General features: G+C 39.1%; 1 protein-coding gene across 1 annotated transcript in view; it reads left to right on the top strand.

Annotated features, from left to right (window-relative positions):
• Nucleotides 1–2,483: 2,483 nt before the first annotated feature.
• The window catches only part of CCDC9B (coiled-coil domain containing 9B), a gene marked incomplete at both ends in the record, with an annotated part of 56,074 nt that continues 40,741 nt past the window's right edge, over nucleotides 2,484–17,816 (top strand). Inside the window, 4 exons of the mRNA XM_081325127.1 lie at nucleotides 2,484–2,504; nucleotides 11,841–11,954; nucleotides 14,013–14,117; nucleotides 16,560–16,718. Of these exons, the coding sequence (XP_081181253.1) occupies nucleotides 2,484–2,504; nucleotides 11,841–11,954; nucleotides 14,013–14,117; nucleotides 16,560–16,718 (399 nt within the window). The remainder of the gene's footprint in view (nucleotides 2,505–11,840; nucleotides 11,955–14,012; nucleotides 14,118–16,559; nucleotides 16,719–17,816) is intronic.

Raw genomic sequence — 17,816 nt, 5'->3', positions numbered from 1 at the left:
CAAAGAAAAATGTTTATAACATTATCCAGCAGGGAAGAACGCCAGTGATACTATGAACCCACCATTCAGTTTAGGAATAAGTGCTTCTTTGAGAAACATAATTTTTTAAAATAATCGGACATCTTGGGAAGCTTTTATTTGTTTAATGATGATCTCAAGAATAATATACTGGTATTGGATTGTGTGGCCACAGGCAACTAAGCAGACATTGACTGGGCACCTGTCTTTATAGCCTGCATAGCAGACCAACCTGCCTCTAAAGATGCCAGCCACAGTTGCCCGCCAAACATCAGGAGATCTGTTATATAGACCAGGGGTCCTCAACCTTGGCAACTTTTAAGACTTGTGGACTTCAATTCCCAAAATTCCTCAGCCAGCAAATCTGACTGAGGAATTCTGGGAGCTGAAGTCCACAAGTCTTAAAGTTGTCAAGGTTGAGGACCCCTGGTATAGGCCACAGTCCCTAAACCCTGAAGCTTAGCACTGCCCATTTGTAGAACAGGTTCACCTGTCATGCTAAGTCATAACCATACATTACATACTACTGCTAAGCTTGTAAGCCGCCCTGAGTCTTCGGAGAAGGGCGGGATATAAATGGAATTAAAATAAAAATAAAATAAAAAATTATACCTTAGGCGGTTGGAGTAACCAGGGCAACCAGTATATATTATCTATGACTCTTGGCTTGTAACTGAACTTCATACAGATGTACATTCCATAGCTAAGTTGAGTGAAGGTGTACTGGGCACATCCAAACCTGCTTGGGCAAGGAGGCTGCAATCTTATGAAAACAGACCAGGGTTAAAAAACAAACAAACATACAAAGGCCTCTGCCTTTTCAATTTATTATTAATCTTCCTAATAGTTTTATCCTAAGGTTGATCAGGGGAACAGAATAATACGTTATTTTAAATACAGGATATCTTATATTAGATAAACTGACCTGTCTAATATGAATCTGTGATTTTTAAACATAGGGAAGATGAGGTAATCCTAGGCTCACTGAATGTGTGAAATGGAATGTGTCTTACACCTCAGGGCAGGATTTTATTAAATCACCCCAAATATCTCTCAACCCCCGTCTGAAAACTTCTACCGCTGCACTAGTCAGATGGTTTCAATGCTTAAAAGCTAAAACCTACCACACCATCACCAGTTCACCTTCTCCATCTCTGTTGCTACATCCTGATGCTAACTACCAAACCACTGATGAGCAGCAGCAACCCAAGTACCTCTTACTGCCTGCATCCAGGATGGACACTACTACCAGTGGCGTAGCGTGGGTTGTCAGCACCCGGGGCAAGGCAAGTAATTTGCGCCCCCTAACCCGCTGGGCGGCCGCTGCACTGTCCCTCCCCCAGATAGTCCCTCGCTCTCTCTCCGCACCGCACCACACGCCTGGCACCCCCCCTCCACAGTGGGCGGTGACCCGGCGGCTCGGATCAGATTCGCACAGCCAGCACTGCAGTGAGAGAGAGTGAGTGAGCCAGGCAGGGGCAGAGAGCTGCGAGTGCGAGCGCCCCCCCAGATGTTGCGCCCGGTGCAGCCGGCCCCCCCTGCACCCCCCACGCTACGCCACTGACTACTACTGCCCCACTTTGTAGAGCCCTTTGGAGGTGCTTGCTCAACCAGTTGCAATCTCATCTGACTGATTTTTAATCTATCTTGTCCAATAATCATCCAAGAATTCCTGTCAGACCCTTCACTAAGAACAACATGCACATCCTTTGCAGCATTTCTTTGGTCTATCTTGTTAGTTAGTCCTTCTGTCATAAAAAAATAATCTGGCACAACATGCTCCTGAAAGCCAGGCTGGCACCTATTAATGATAGCATTCTTTATGAAAGGTTTGCAAACATGCTCCTTGACAATCTGTTCCGGTGCCTTGCCAAATATAGACTTTTAGCTGGCCTGCCGTTTCATTGATCCTCCTCCTTCCCCTTTTTGAATGTAGGTTGAATGTAGGATTCTGTTTTTCTCCAGGCTTCCAACTCCTCACTGTCTCTGCTGACATAAACTTTTATCAAGAAACAAAAAACAGATCTCAGATTGACGGAATCTTCCAAACCTTTGTGAGCATTCGCCTAACAATCATTTGTACATTTAGCCCACGATGCAAATAAGTGCCAAGAATGTGGAGTCTGGCTCTTGGTGGGCAAGGATGCCTCACCCTCCCAGTCTTTCCAGTTCCTGCTAGTCAGAATGCGCCGTGTGTGGACTCTGACAACCAGAATTGTAAAGGTATCACAGGGAGAAGCAAAGGCTACATACGTTCTCACTGAAAGGCGAATGAAGAGGAGGACACAAACGCTTTGATTGCCTGCCTCTGCTTATGAGGCAGCCGGTGCTTTTGGCTGGGAGCCCAGGCAGGGCTTTTGTAATCAAAACATGATCCTGTATGCGGTGCAACCAGTACTGAGAAAGGCCGACGGATGGCTCTCCTCTTTTAGCCCTGCTGTGGAATCTGCCGAGCTTCACCTCTGATGTCCAAAATGCACCATTCTGTGAGTGCTGCCTTTGTTGTAACCGGGAGGGATGTGGGGAGCCATTCTTGCAGTCTGAAAGCCAAGGAGTGACTTCTTTGCTTTGCTTCTTTTTTTAAAAAAATTGCATTGCTGTTTCAGAGTCTTTTGTTTTCAGCCAGCAGATTGTTAGCTGGATGACTGGGGAGGGCAAAAAGGTGGGCTTTCCTGCAGTAGATTGTTATGGGACTGTCTTTCCAGGCAGGCAAGTTAGATTCCCTATTCCCCCCCCCCCTTCAAAGAGAGGGAAGACGTATTTTAGCAGAAATCATAACAAAACAGAATGCTGGGTAATGAAAGATGCTTCCCACTCAAAGACTAGGAGGCTGGAGATGATGCACCCATCTGATCAAAGACTGGCAGTGCACTGCCTGACACTGCGAAGTGCTGGGTTGAGGCCCTATCCTGCCAATTCCCATCCCCCAGTGGTTTCCCCCTCGCCCCCTGCTTGTTTCTTTCTTCCTCTTTCATCCTCATACCACAAACAGCTGATTTGGGAAGCACACTGGGAAATCCTAGTCAGAACCCTAATCTAGAAAAAAGATTAGCAGCTTTCGATAGTTTAGAGTCAGTGGATATGGCAAAAAAAATTCTCTGAAACTTTACTTTCCTACTTCATGCTTGGTTTTGACTCCCTTCCCATCCCCTCCAACATTTGTTTGATATGAATAAAGATATCTCTGGCTGATAGACTCTCTCCCCCTCCTCATCTTCCAGTGGCCTCTAGGGTTCCCCCCCCCCAGCAAACAAGCCTTCTCATTCACAGCCACTGCACGTTTGTTCTGCTAGAGCCATTTATAACTCCCTGCCTGAATCACTGTACCTCAGGGCTTTCTGCCCGCGAGGGTAAAGGGGGTGTCACCTTCCATTTCCAATGCCCACCAAGCCAATGTTCTTTTCAGTAGCTTGGCAGCGAAAATATCCCCTGACTGCAACGCAGCAACAAACAGTCAGAAAGAAAAAATGCTGACTGTGTGGCAATGCCTGGATCAGTGTGCACCAATCAACGAGTCGCTGGATTTAATACAGGGCCTCAAATTCTGGGGCATTTCATTTTGAGTCCTTGTTCTCATTGTTTTGCTCCTCCTGCTGCTATCTCTCTGTGAATCTCCATTCATTGGCACAAGATAGATAGATACATAAATAGATAGATAGATAGATAGATAGATAGATAGATAGATAGATAGATAGATAGATAGATAGATAGATAGATAGCTATCTGAGGCTGCAGTACTGTATGTATATCCTTCTTTCCCAAATAGAAAAGGTCCTGTTCAGTGTTACGGTAATCAGCTAGTTATAAGTGTGGCAGTGTATTACATATCTATCCTAGCTGGTTGGATGTGAGAAAAAGTACTTTGTTTGTAAGATAGTCTCTGAATTGTAGTTTCTGGTTTGGGCAGAAAACTGTGAGAATCCTTGAGGTAAATCTGGTTTTTAGTTGCACTTGTGGTATACTGGCTACAATAGACCAAAAGTAGCTAGTACTCTCATTGCTATTAGTAGGGAATGTTGCATGTGGTAAGAGGTACCAGTTTATCAGTTAAAGCTCATAAGCTGGCCTACATCTTCCCCAACTTATTAAAAAAGTTTTACCTGAAACGCAGAGGCATGTAGCTGCCAAAGTTTCATTCTTGACACTCAGTTGACCAATATGATGAGAAATGCAGTCAATATCTAAAAGGCCCATTTAGTGATTATTATCATATAAAAAAGTTGGGAATGCAAGAGGAATAAATATAAACCTGAACTCACCAATGAATGAAAAAAATATGGTGTGTGTGTGTGTGTGTGTGTATGATGTGAAGTGTAAGAAAAAGCATGTAAAACTCCCAAATGTGTGTTGTTTAATCTTGAAGCGAAGGTGTAGGTTTATTTGTCAATGAAAGAGCTAATATGTGTGTCAGAAAAAATGAATTTGTTTTCTCTAGGTTGTTGTGGGTGTGTATGAAAATAGAAATCTGTAGGTTAATTATAGCTGAGTGTTACACCAGTGAATAATGATAAAGGAAAAGCCAGATATGTTTTTTGGAAATATTGTGCAATAGTCTGAATTAATGCAACCCAGAGAGAACAAGTAATCTGCTAAGGTGACATAAATATGTAGGTAGGACTGAGACAAACACATGAAGAATGAGCTATTATGAGACTCAAGAATACATGAAAAAGGTGACTGGTGAATATCTGCTTAAAAATGTCTAGAAAAGTAATGGATAGGACATACAGTAGTTTGTTATGAGGAATGAATGTTGAAAGAAATAAAATAGCATATACTACAGTATGCTTCTCCAATCTTGATATATAGAATGAGAGTTGGGTACATCAGAAACAACATAAGTTAAGTGCAATGGGAATGGGGTGCAGATAGTCCTCCACAATTGAGCCGAAAATTTCTCTTGCTAAGCAAGGCAGTTAAGTGAGTTTTGCCCCATTTTACGACCTTTAGTGTCAAAGACGTTAAGTGAATCACTGCAGTTGTTAGCAAGACAGTTGTTAAGTGAATCTGGTTTCCTCATTGTCTTTGCTTGTCAGAAGGTTGCAAAAGGTGATCACGTGACCCTGGGACACTGCAACTATCATAAATATGAGTCCGTTGCCAAACCTCTAAATTTTGTTCACATGATCATGGGGATGCTGCAACGGTTGTCACTGTGAAAAACAGTCATAAGTCAGTTTTTTCCATGCCATTGTAACTTCAGACGGTCACTGAACTGTTATAAGGACTACTTGTGTTTAAGAACTGTTTATGGTGAAACAAGAAGAGAAGGTCACACATGAATGAGTGTTGCATGATTTTCGATAGGCTATAAAAGTGAATAATCGGTGTGGCGAGATGATTTGATCACACAGGAAGAAGATTGAAGATCAGATTGCTATACTGTAACTGCAAAACTATAAAGGAGGAGTGAAATAAAAGTCTGAGAAAGTTGTAGTTCAATGGAGTTGGTGAGAGTCTGAAAAAGAGACGAGATGTTTAAAGAACCAAAGAAAATGTATAAAGCAGTACCTGGATGGAAGATAGAAAGACATGTACAGTTATGTTGCAAGTGTAAATTAGTCTGAGTCATGTTTCCTTTTTCTTTCTTTCTTGTGTCTAACTTTTTTTAGCTTACAAGTTCTTTCTTCTTTCCTGTGCTTTTTCTGTGAAGTGTGTAAACATATATACCTGTAATTAGTTGTGCATTTGTCCAAGTTAATATAACCAACTTTCTCCAACATGTTACTTTCTACATGTGGTAGATAAGAATGATGGGTATTGTAGTTCAACATATCTGGAAGACATCAGCTGGAGGAAGGCAGCTGCTATAAACTCTTAGAGATTCAACTAAGCCATTTCTCACCTCTCAGAGTTTCACATTTATTGCTGAATGGATACCCAGTCTACAGCAACTGCTAGCGGCTGATGAGCATTTTCAGTGTCAAATGACTTTAACAGGGTAGAATTCCTTCGCTTTTAATTTTATCTTTGCATATCTCAGAATTCACCTGAGCTTGCTGCAATTGCTATTCCTCTTGGTATTCATTGGAACTATTTTCCTCCAAAATTATAGGTATAAGGCTACTAAATTCATTTTAGATAGATTGTAGTTATTATTATTATTATTATTATTATTATTATTATTATTATTATTATTATTATTATTATTATCAATATTTGTTTAGGTGACAAAGATGTTAGGAGTCAAGGCAAAAGCTTTATTATCCAAATAAATTGCTGTAAACCAAACACCAGGGGGAAATTCCTAACTTGGTCCTGGTGCAGTTAAATCTGGTACCATCTAGCAATTAAACTAAGAGAACAAGGTTATCCACACATTCTCTAACATAAATATATCCTTATTATTTGTATTGTGGGGATTCGTGGTAAGCTGTCTATTATGCGCAGCTAGGTAGAATTTTATCACTCATTCATTTTTATTTTACTTAAGATGCTTACTTGATTTTATCATTGTCTTTCATTGATAACATTTTAAATTAAGATGGCATCCATGAAAAGAATTGCTTCTTTCCCATTTGGTTTCATATAGCAAGCACTACAAATAAAATGTGAAGTTTAACTAATATAGTCAGCATGATGTACTAGTTTGACAAAAATGCTTGCCAATAATTTCTTGAGGGATTCCATTTAGGAAAAATTGTCTTCCAACATTAGAAATAATTACATTGCTTTAAGTACAAACTTTATTCACCTTTTCAAGATTTAAGCAGATACAGTATATACGTTTGTACATCTCCATTTTCCTTTTCTTTCTTAAGAACCTTGATAAATGGTACAAGCATAATATAGACACATAATTTTCTTAATTATATGTTGGCCTTTAATTATTTATTTAAGGTGTTTTTATGCTGTGCAAAATGGCTTTATTTATATATTTACAAATATCCTTTCATAAGAAGAAATGGCGAAGACAGCTCCACTAAACGTGGAGCCAAAGACCACATCAGAATGAAGAGCTGGTGAGTGGCTGGCTACTTCTAATTTCTCTCTGGACAAGTAGAGAACTTGAGATTGTACACAAGTGCTCCAGACAGGGGTCCCTCACAAGGAGATTGCAAGACAGTAGCCTTTGGTAGGTTTAGTGGTGTGTAAGATAAGAGAAAGCCGTCTTTGCTCAAATTATGGTTGGTGCCTTTATGGACACAGGATCTACATGCTTCCTTTTTTTAATGACCTTCTGAATTTGGTGGTTAATTGCTTTTCAGCTATTATGAACCTCTGGAGTGACAACTTTTTATGGTACCAGGTGAGTCCCCTTCAATCCTTAGTGAAAGATGTTTTAAATACAAATTTAAAAAACTTAAAAAAACATTTTGGGTGAATAAACTGCAAAAGGGTGATTAGAAGATTGATTTTGGAAAGTTACAAATGGATCAAGGATCCAGATCAATTTGAAACAAGACTTGGGAATTAATTGTAAAACTTCTTCTGTGGCAAAATGCTATTTTTTTTAATTCTTTTTTTTAAAAAAATCTTGGGATGGAACTTTGAAAGCTGGACACTAGAGAAGAGGTTGGTGGCCCGGAGGGAAAGGAAAGGGGAGGCATGGGGCCGCATGCGTGTGCGTGACGCAAACGGGGCAGTGCAAGTGTGTGCGCAATGCTTGGGGCAGAGTTAGAATTTGGGTGATGCACAGTGTGAGGTTGCGCCTGTGTGACGCTTGGGGTGAGGCCATTCATGTGGACCAGTAGGCAAGAGGCCACGGCCCACAGGTTGGGGACCCCTGCACTAGAGGGAACCAGAAGGAACCAAAGATTACAATGAAAAGAGAAGAACACTTAAATTTGACCTGCTAGAATGGAGCAAAATATTTTAACATTCCACATATTGAAGTATATTTTTTGAACAGTGGACCCAGGAATTAATTTTAAAGGTGTCTGCCTCTATGGATGCACTGAATTTAAATAATGTTGTGGAAGAGGAACAGGTTTTACTGGTGAAGACTGAGACAGGCTACAAGAAAAAGATGCCACACTGGATATACTAATGAAACTGGTTGATGTCTTAATAATTAAAAGGGATATACAAATAATAAACTGAAAAAGTGACCTGTATACTTTTCTATATTAAATTTACAAAAAAACCAACTTGTTAATGTTTTTAAGAAGTTTGTGAAATCAAGTTCTAGGATATTATTTGAAGGGATTAAATATCAAGATAGTTAAAAATAAAAGGAAGGAATAAAAAGGTTTATTTAAAGATTTACCTCCAGAAGTGACTGCTCCAACACTGGAGGTTTTTAAGAAGAGATTGGACAACCATTTGTCTGAAATGGTACAGGGTTTCTTGCCTGAGCAGAGGGTTGGACTAGATACAGGCATGTCAAACTGCTGGCCCGCGGGCCGGATGCATCATACTGAAACCACGCCTACCCCATTGCCAGCAATGGGAAAAAGTTGCAATACGTTGCGTGGCGTCACATGACATTGCGAGTTTGACATGCGTGGACTAGAAGACCTACTTCCAACTCTTTTATTTTGTTAAGTCTGTTAAACCATGGTTAAAACAGATATGTTGATATCTCTGCTAACCCTTAATGTACCTTTATTAACCAGGACTGAACAACAAAGGATGTAGGGATTTGTTTGTAGATAACAGAAAGTTATGGAAAGATCATTTGTTGTATTTTGAAAGGTGACGTTATTAAAATTGTTTATACCTGTTGTGATGAAGGGGGAAGTCATTTCTTTACATATTTTTCTTTTTTGTTACTATATTCTTATTTTTCTTCCTTCTCTGCTTTTCTTTCTATTCTTTTTTCCCCTACATTTTCTATTTTTTCTTTTATTATTTAGTTTGTATTAGTTTTTTATCTTTTAATTGTAGCCTTTAATAAAAATACTATAAAAATATTTATGAATCACTTTTGTAGACCTCCAGTGCTTCCATTTCTTCTAATGTTTTCCTTGATAGCTACTCTGTCTCTGAACATATCCAGTGAACATGACCTGCTCTTTCTGAAAGTTAGTTTGTGTGTTGTACAGTCTCAAAGACCAGCAGGAATCCTATGACATAATATAAGAATTTAAGAAAATAACCCAAACACAACATGAGCACAGCAGCAACTATATATATATATATATATATATATATATATATATATATATATATATATATATATATATATATATATATATATATATGATTTCATAGCTAGGAATGTAAAAGTATTGTGGATTCCTACACTGCTCAAGGGGGATGTACTACCTAGATAAGGGGTATTTCCAAAATAGCTGCAATCCCATCAATTCTGTGACATTCCATGAATTTTGCAGACCTTTCCTTGAATTTTGCAATGACTTCTGTTGGAAACAAATTTGGGTATTTCCCATAGTTCCATTCCCATAGTCATTTGAATGTTAGTAGGAAGAAAGTTTGACTTGTATTTAAATTTTTCCTAACCAAAAAAAATCTAATGACTTTTGAAAAGCCTGACTCTTGGCTTTTTCTTCCTTTTTGCAGTCTAAATAACGCACATGTTCACAGCAGGGTAGATCAGGGCTCTCTATGGAGATTCTTTGTGGCATTTCCTATTGGAATGGCTATTGCGTAGGGACCACTCAGGACCTTGCCTGTTTATCTTTGCAAAGTCTAAGACACCAAGTTCAATCACCATCATCCCAAGTGAGGACTCAACCCCAAAGAACCATTACTAGTCATTGTTGGGGTTTTTCTAATAGTGGGCTGGTGGGTGCTTTCAAGCCAGTGTTTATTAGACAAATCCCTTCCTTGGGTGTCTAATCACGCTTGGCCAACACAATTCAATTCAATTCAATTGTCCTCAGGCAAGATTTTAGAAATGGCTTGGCCTTGCTTTTTTTCCTAGGACTGAACGGGAATAAATGGCTCAAGATCAACTAGCTGGCTTTATGCCTAAGGTAGAATTCAAACTCCCAACCTCCCAATTTCTAGCCTGATGCCTTTACCACTACACTAAACTGGCTCTCAGTCATCATTAGGGATAGGAAAATCTCAGAGGTTTCATTTGCTCAATTTCTCATTTCTTGTTACATCTCACAATAAGACTTTTTTTTAAAAAAAAATGACCTTCATGGCAATTCATATAGATTTTCATATAAATGTCTCCTAAAATGTGCATTTTTCTAATATACACGTATTTTGTAAATGATTTCCCTTGATTTAATGAATTTCATACATATTTTCTCTACATATCTTTGTTGTGTTTGGTCCTTATATGGTGTATACATTTCATGTAGACTTCTAATTATGAATTGCTTTGCAAAACTTAAGGGAAACTATTGATTTTAATTTTTAGCTTCATCTAGGGCAGGGATAGGCAACCTCGGCTCTTTTATGACTCATGGACTTCAAGTTGAAGTCCATGAGTCATAAAAGAGCCGAGGTTGCCTACCCCTGATCTAGGGTCATGAATAGATTTTGAAAATTCAAATTAGGTAAGTCTGCATTAGCATGCAAATTGAACATCCTATCCACTGTAGATAAATGCCAAGATCTTCCTATATATGTAACAGACAATTTTCTATATGATTTTAATAACTACCTTTGCACAATATTTTTCACTCTTATGGAATGTGGTTTGGCCACCCCTTATTTTTGCATTATGCAGCATTGAAAAAGCATCCTTCACATTGAACATTGCTTGAGTTCCATTCTGCATATGTATATACCTAATACTCAGCTTCCCACTTCATGATGCATTGCCTGGAGCTTATCCACATAATGAATATACAACAGATTTTAAAAATAACTGACCAAGTAGTATTCCAATCATGTTTAAAGCAGTTGCAGACAAATGGTCATGAAAATTCATCAGCTTGCAGAAGTGACCAATTTTTTCTTCTTGCAAGCATGATGGACGATAATAAAGAATTCTGTATTTCATTTTCCTGCAGGGAAAATTATTCAGCAGAAACAAAATTTGCATATTAAGCTGAAACTCTGTCACCATCAATTTAGGTATCTTTTTATTAAGAGCCAGGCTTAAAATTAAATTAAAAATATGGATGTGAAATTTGCAGAACTGACCAGCCATGTTCCCCCAACTCTGTAAATCAGGCAGAGTCTCATTGCAGCCCCTAAGTCTACCTGGCTGTAACCTATCTGGCTCCATAAATCCCCTGACTTTCTCTTATCCCTGTTTATTTCTTCACTGTAACATTTCTTTAGGGCAACTACTAGACAATTACTCTGAGATAGATGGATTTAATAAGCAGCTTTAGAAATATAGGCGCATCTCATAGTTTGACTCTCATTCGTTGGGCAGGTTTAGAATTTTTCTGCTCCAAATCATCCTTTAAGCTATTCCTTTTCTGCTAACCACTCATATTTTTACCCAGAGATTTTCTTTTTAGCAATTTTTAAGTCAACAGTACATTATGTTTACCATCTGGTGACCACATGTATGAGTAACACAGGTTCCAGATTATTTGTTTGTTTATTTACATTTATTATAGCCACTGAACTACAATATTTAGGTTTGAGAGGTCTTTCCATACCCTGTTTTAGTTTTTTTGTTTTAATATGACCCTTCTCCTGCTCAATATTTCCACCTCCCTATAAACAAATGCTAGTGGAATAAGTTCAAATATAATGGAATTATAATTTCTGACTGCAAAATCTTGTGTCTAAAGAAGAACCTGACATTTTTATACATTCTGAAATGGCAGGTGTTGCAAATGCTATTTATGTTAAACTCTCATTCCATATGTGATAGTGTACAATTTCTGAAAAGGACGGCATATATCTCTCTTTGGTCATATAATGGCAAATGAGACAAATAATATTTGGCATTATTGGCCATTTGTGGAACTCCACTAAAGATTCTCTTTGCATTTTAGGATGCTGCTATGGATGATGCAGTGTTGCAGAAAAAAGAAGAGAAAGATGCTGAACTGGATAAAAAAATTCTAGCTCTGAGGAAGAAGAATGAAGCTCTCATGAGAAGATACCAAGTATGTATGAATTCTAGCTTCTCCTTCTTAATGGGGTTACAAATTCTTTAGTTAAACCTTTGAATCAATTTATAGCAGGTTGATTTGAAAGCTGTATCTTTGTTTAGTTATCACAAATATTTTACAGCTCAGTTGGTAGCAGCGTAGTTACTACTGGGATTGGAATTTCAAATTAACTTGTTTTTTAAATAGCTCTTTACAATAGAACTGACAAAATATTAAAAGTGTATAAGAATCCCATTTTTAGGAACCAAAACAAACAGATTCATAGGTTCCACTGCTACTAATGCCAACTCTTAATTGCTGTAAAGTTCTCTTCAGCAAAAAGTTTGGAACAAATTCTGGAACAGTTAATCTGCAAGAGAATGTCTAGGGTCCAGATTTACAGATTATACGAAACCACAATGTGGTTTGTGTTTAACATTTTGTATGAACTGACTCAAGTGCAATTTGTTCAACAAAATGGTTAAACAAACATGGTGATGTTTGCCTAACACCCTTATCCAATTTTACTTGACATATTTTCTGCCATACTTGATTCCATGTGACTACCTGAACAAAACTGCCTGCAGTTTTCTTAGGAACATTTTCAGAAGGGGTTTGCCATTGCCTCTTTCCTAAGGCTGGGAGAGAGTGACTGGCCCAAGGTCACTCAAACTGGCTTTGTGCTCAGTGTGGGACTAGGGTTCAAAGTCTACCAGTTTCTAGCCTAGTGCCTTTAATCACTACCCCAACTGCTTCTCACTCGTAATTTAACTATGAGCTTTTCAGCTAATTTAATCTTTGCATGGAACCCTAATTTATAAATCCAACCAATTCTGCTGGATTTACACCATATGGTAGGGTATATCGTACAAATGACTCTCGGTGTGAATCAGGTCAGAATATTAATTGGTAGAGCCAAACTAGTATAATGCCTGCTTTGCAGCTATTTGCTGAAACATCAAGGACAAGGATTCACACTGGCTGTGTATTGATAGCATACTTATCCATAGATATTTTAAATATGGCTTATTCATTAACTCATTTTTCTAGATTCAGGGAACCTACTGAACATGAGCAAATAACATAAAATATGTCTGCATAACTTGCTGATGAACTGTGATTGACTAGGTTGCGCCATGTTCAGAAACGACTACTGCCAATCTATCAGTGTGGAAGGCAGAGTCTAAGAATTAGGGTAGAGAGTGGGCCTGGATGTCCAGAGTATCCCACTAATTACAATGGGGGGGGGGAGAAAAATGAGGCTACACTAATGTGAGTTTTGCTGGAACTATGAGCAATTGTGTAAAAGCAAAGCTAACAATAGTCTGCTGACCTAATCCCATTAGAAGAATATCCAGAATATATAGCTGTAAGTCTGTTGTTTCAAGGCCAGGGTAGATATTCCACCAGCCATAAAGTTATGCAAATGCCATGTTATAGAGAATAACATGCCTAAAGGTAAAGGTAAAGGTTCCCCCGCACATGCGTGCTAGTCGTTTCCGAAGAGCCAGCGCTTGTCCGAGGACGTCTCCGTGGTCATGTGGCCGGCATGACTAGACGCCAAAGGCGCACGGAACGCTGTTACCTTCCCACCGGAGTGGTCCCTATTTTTCTACTTGCATTTTTACGTGCTTTCGAACTGCTAGGTTGGCAGAAGCTGGGATGAGTAACAGGCGCTCACTCTGTTACGCGGCGCTCGGGATTCAACCCGCCAAACTGCCGACCTTCTGATCGACAAGCTCAGCGTCCTAACCCACTGAGCCACCGCGTCCCATAACATGCCTAGGCCCCACAAATACAGATCACCAATACACTGAACTACAAAGTAGCTAGCCATATTTTAGCTAAGCATGGTTGTGCAAATACAGCTTTGCAAATCCAAGCAAAGGAGATAATACTGTAGCAAAATCTTGGCTTGTATGTATATTTAATGATAGCAAGAACTCTTTATTGGGGCACATATAATTTCTTCAAGCTTCTTTATGTTTCTCCATTGACCATGATGTTTCTAATGTTCACTTGTTTTACTGTTGGCAGCTGATCAGGTAAAAGATTTAAATGTCGCTTTTCCAGGAAATAGAAGAAGACAAGAAACGAGCCGAACGAGAAGGAATGGCTGTCACTACAAGGAAGGCTAGGCCAGATGGCCTTACTATCACTATCACCAAACCACATCATGTAAGCATACTCTCCCTTTTCTGATGAAAAAGAAATGGAGTATTATAGGATTTTTTCGCCGTATTAGATTATATTGGTAACATGCAATCTTTGCCTTTTTCCAAAGCTTCTTACACCATTGGAATGTGGTGCTGTTTCAGTGTAGTTACTCCTGTTCTAGTTACTGCTGGGCTCCAAGCTGGACTCACACTAGCTTGTGGTCCTGGCAGTTGAATACAAGTCTTCTTGCCTGCTTGTAATAGCTGTCAATCTACAGGTGTCACCTCCGCTTCTTGCCCTGTAGGTTGTTTGTTTTTATCTTTCCTGCTACACACACACCCTTTTCCGTTTTGTCTTGGCATTTGCTTTTGTAAAGTCAAAAGACTGGGTGGGGTGAGGCTGCCTCTGGACATTAGTACGTCCTTGAAAACATCAGGATCTGGCTCAATTAGCCAGGCAGCTGGAATACTCATAAGTAAATGTAGGAGTGAATATCTGGATGAATGTGGGAAGTACAGAGAAAGCCATTCTGGTGGCTGCAGCTGCTTTTCCAAAGCACAGGCAGAGATCTCAACTTTACTTCCTCACATTTCCCAATCTAGTGACTGCTATGTGTGATGGATTACTATTCCTATCATACTTAATCAGTTTTTATATAAGTAAAGATGGAAGAAACTGATTTGAGAAGGTGGGGAAACCTGAACAACCATGTTGGTCTTGGGAGAGAAACAGGGTGGAAAGTAGGAAAAACATTACAGAGTCAGACAATGGAACATTTCTCTCATATTGCTGCCAAGAAAACTATATGGATGTCCACATGAAGCTAATAGGAATCAAGGATGATTATTTTTAAACAGAGATGGAAGAATTTGTAGACTAACAGAGCACCAGGTTGTGGACAGCTAAACTGTACTGAAAAGCATATAGAGCATCAACCCTTAGGTCGGACTTTTAGATTTTTTTTAATATAGTAGTAATACATAATTCCTCTTTCTCATCCTCTGTATAAGTGCATGGCCCACTTATGTGGAGAGATAACTGGATACACTTAATCTGAAGACAGATGACTGAGAAGGAATATGATGACACATTACAAATATCTGAAGGGGGATCACACAGATGTACATGTAATGTATTGGGTTTTTTACTTGTACTGATTCATGTGTCTGTTTAAATGCTGCTTAAATGTTGCTCAATGATGTGTCTGTGTAACAGTCTCTGACTAAGCCAGACTTCTTGTCTCCAAGAAGATCATTGGTAGATTTGGGGCGGGAATGAGTTCCTTTAAACCTATTGGCCGCCACCTATTGGCCAACCGTATAAGTAGCTGCGCAGCAGCCACTGTTTCAGTTCTGTTCCTCTTTGCCTCAATAAAGCATGTTCCTGTTTGCAACCTTCCGTCTCGCTTATTGCCTGCAAAAAACCAGCTACACAACAGCACATGTCTGAATTCCATAGCCCCAGAGTAATTTTGTTTTTGTAATCTTAATTTACAAAAGGGGGGTTATAAATATTTTAAAAATTCCCTAGCAATAATAGCAAGTTGATAGGAGAATGAAATACTAAATGAGGTGGTGAGATCTTCTTTTCCAGATATGTTCAAGCAGGAGTAAGGCTGCCATTTCTCTGGACTCTCTCAGTTGGGTTCCTGCCTGAATAGGAGATTGGGTTCCAAGCCTAAGTGGTTCCTTCTAACTCTGGGACTGTGATTCTAAACTACCTCCAGAGCTAGTTGACTTGAGAAGGTGGGAAAACCTGATAATTATTTATGCCTCCTTGCTCCTTCCCTAGGCTAATAGAAGGTTACAGTATAAGAAAATCTGCAAAGTAAATGTAAAGACATCCATAGCATCTCTACTAATTATCCTTTAGACATGTCAACTGTAGGGGAAGGCTTCCAAATTACATAGCACATTTAAATAGCAATAGCACCTAGATTTATATACTGCTTCATAGTGCTTTACAGCCCTCTTTAAGTGGTTTACAGAGTCAGCATGTTGCCCCTAACAATCTGGGTTCTCATTTTACCAACCTCAGAAGTATGGAAGGCTGAGTCAAACCTTGAGCTGTTGAGGATTGAACCCCTGGCAGTCAGCAGAATTAGCCTGCAATATTGCATTCTAATTACTGTGCCACCGCAGCTCATGGTTTTATGAAACGACTCAATAAGCTATACAAGTCCATTCAACATATGCCACACTTCAATTTATTTCCCTATTACTCTAACACATTTAGCACCATCAGCCTTTGACTTTGCATTGGTAAACATGTGGTATCATTTTGTTATTGCTTTTTTCCAGATTTCAGGTTGTTCTTCAATCTAAAAAAAAAACAAACCCAAAACAAACACCTCCTAGCAAAGAGTATGTTGGGGCAGATCTTTCTTAGACAAGCTCATATTTTGGTCAAAAAATAAAATAAAATGCTCCTAAATTTTGTGACCACCCTCTCTTCCATTTCCAGGAGAAAAGGATTGTGAACGAGAAGTGGGGAAGCAGTTGCTCTTCTGCCTCAAGCTTTGGGGTTGGTAGTGAGGAAGACGATGAAGAAAGTGATCACGTGTTCACATTCAGGATGGGGAAACGGGTTCAGTTGGCCGTGACCATGGACAACAAAGGCAAGGTGGGTCTACAAAAGAAACAACAGTTGAATCCTTAGAGATAGCATTGCAAGGAAGCAGCTGGGGAAGAACTCTTGCTTGCTTTCCTACAAACACAACTCTGCTGACCTTGTCTGTAGTATTTCTCCCACTCATTTTTCCCCAGTTCTCTTGGATGTTGTGTTAATTTTAAAGATCTTATATTAGGTATTCAGTAAAAAAAATAGCTCTTGCAGATTTCTTCGTATGTGTTTCAGAAGCATTGCAAATTCAAGAAAAGATATTAACACAATAGATTGTGCCATAAATACTTTAACAATGCCTGCATTTCTTTAGTAGCTATCACCTGGGAAATAATTTCCATTCATAGATATACTGTATTATACTAGATCAATGACCTCCTCATGTTTATTTGTTACAGTGCTTGTGACTCTGGGAATTATACAATAAAAATAACAAAGCAAAAATCATCATCAACAACACGATTCCTAAATACGGTGGTTATCTACTAGCTAAATCAACAGTAAAGGCATACTGGAATACGTACTTATTTATCTACTTGGTCCCCAGATCACATTGTTCATATCCTCCTTCCAATTCATGCTTCTATTTGCCCAATTCTTGGCAGCACACTGCATGGTAACCAGGACTGAGGGGAAAAGGTATGGCTCTGGGTGCTTTGGGTCATGTGGAAATATAACTTCAAATCTCATCTGATCTAGAAAAAAAGCTCTCCATCCCTGCATGACCTTGGATTAATACATGATGTCAATGCTGCAAACATTGACATGTTTTTGCACTGACAATGTAAGAGACAGCCTTTTGTTTAAACTGCTTCACTTTGAATCTTGGAGGGAGGGAATTTTTCTAACGACTATTTTGAGAAGATAAGAAGCCGGTGTACAGAATGGGAGAAGAGACCTCATATGTGAAACTAATTGGATAATGTGATTTATGACATGTAGATAAGGGTGGGGATTGTGTGTGTGTTACGATGGGTTTGGGTGGAGGAGATTTCAGATTCTGGCATCCCTCCATGAGTGTCGATGTTTCATTTCATTACTAAGATTTTTTAGATAAATAATATGCCTTCAATTTGTTTGATTTGTCTCATTCATCGG

Source organism: Vipera berus (genome assembly GCF_964194415.1).
Source record: "Vipera berus genome assembly, chromosome: 1".
Taxonomy (NCBI): Eukaryota; Metazoa; Chordata; class Lepidosauria; order Squamata; family Viperidae; genus Vipera; species Vipera berus.
The sequence above is the reverse complement of the archived record's forward strand: the minus strand, read 5'-3'. Positions and strand labels throughout refer to the sequence as shown.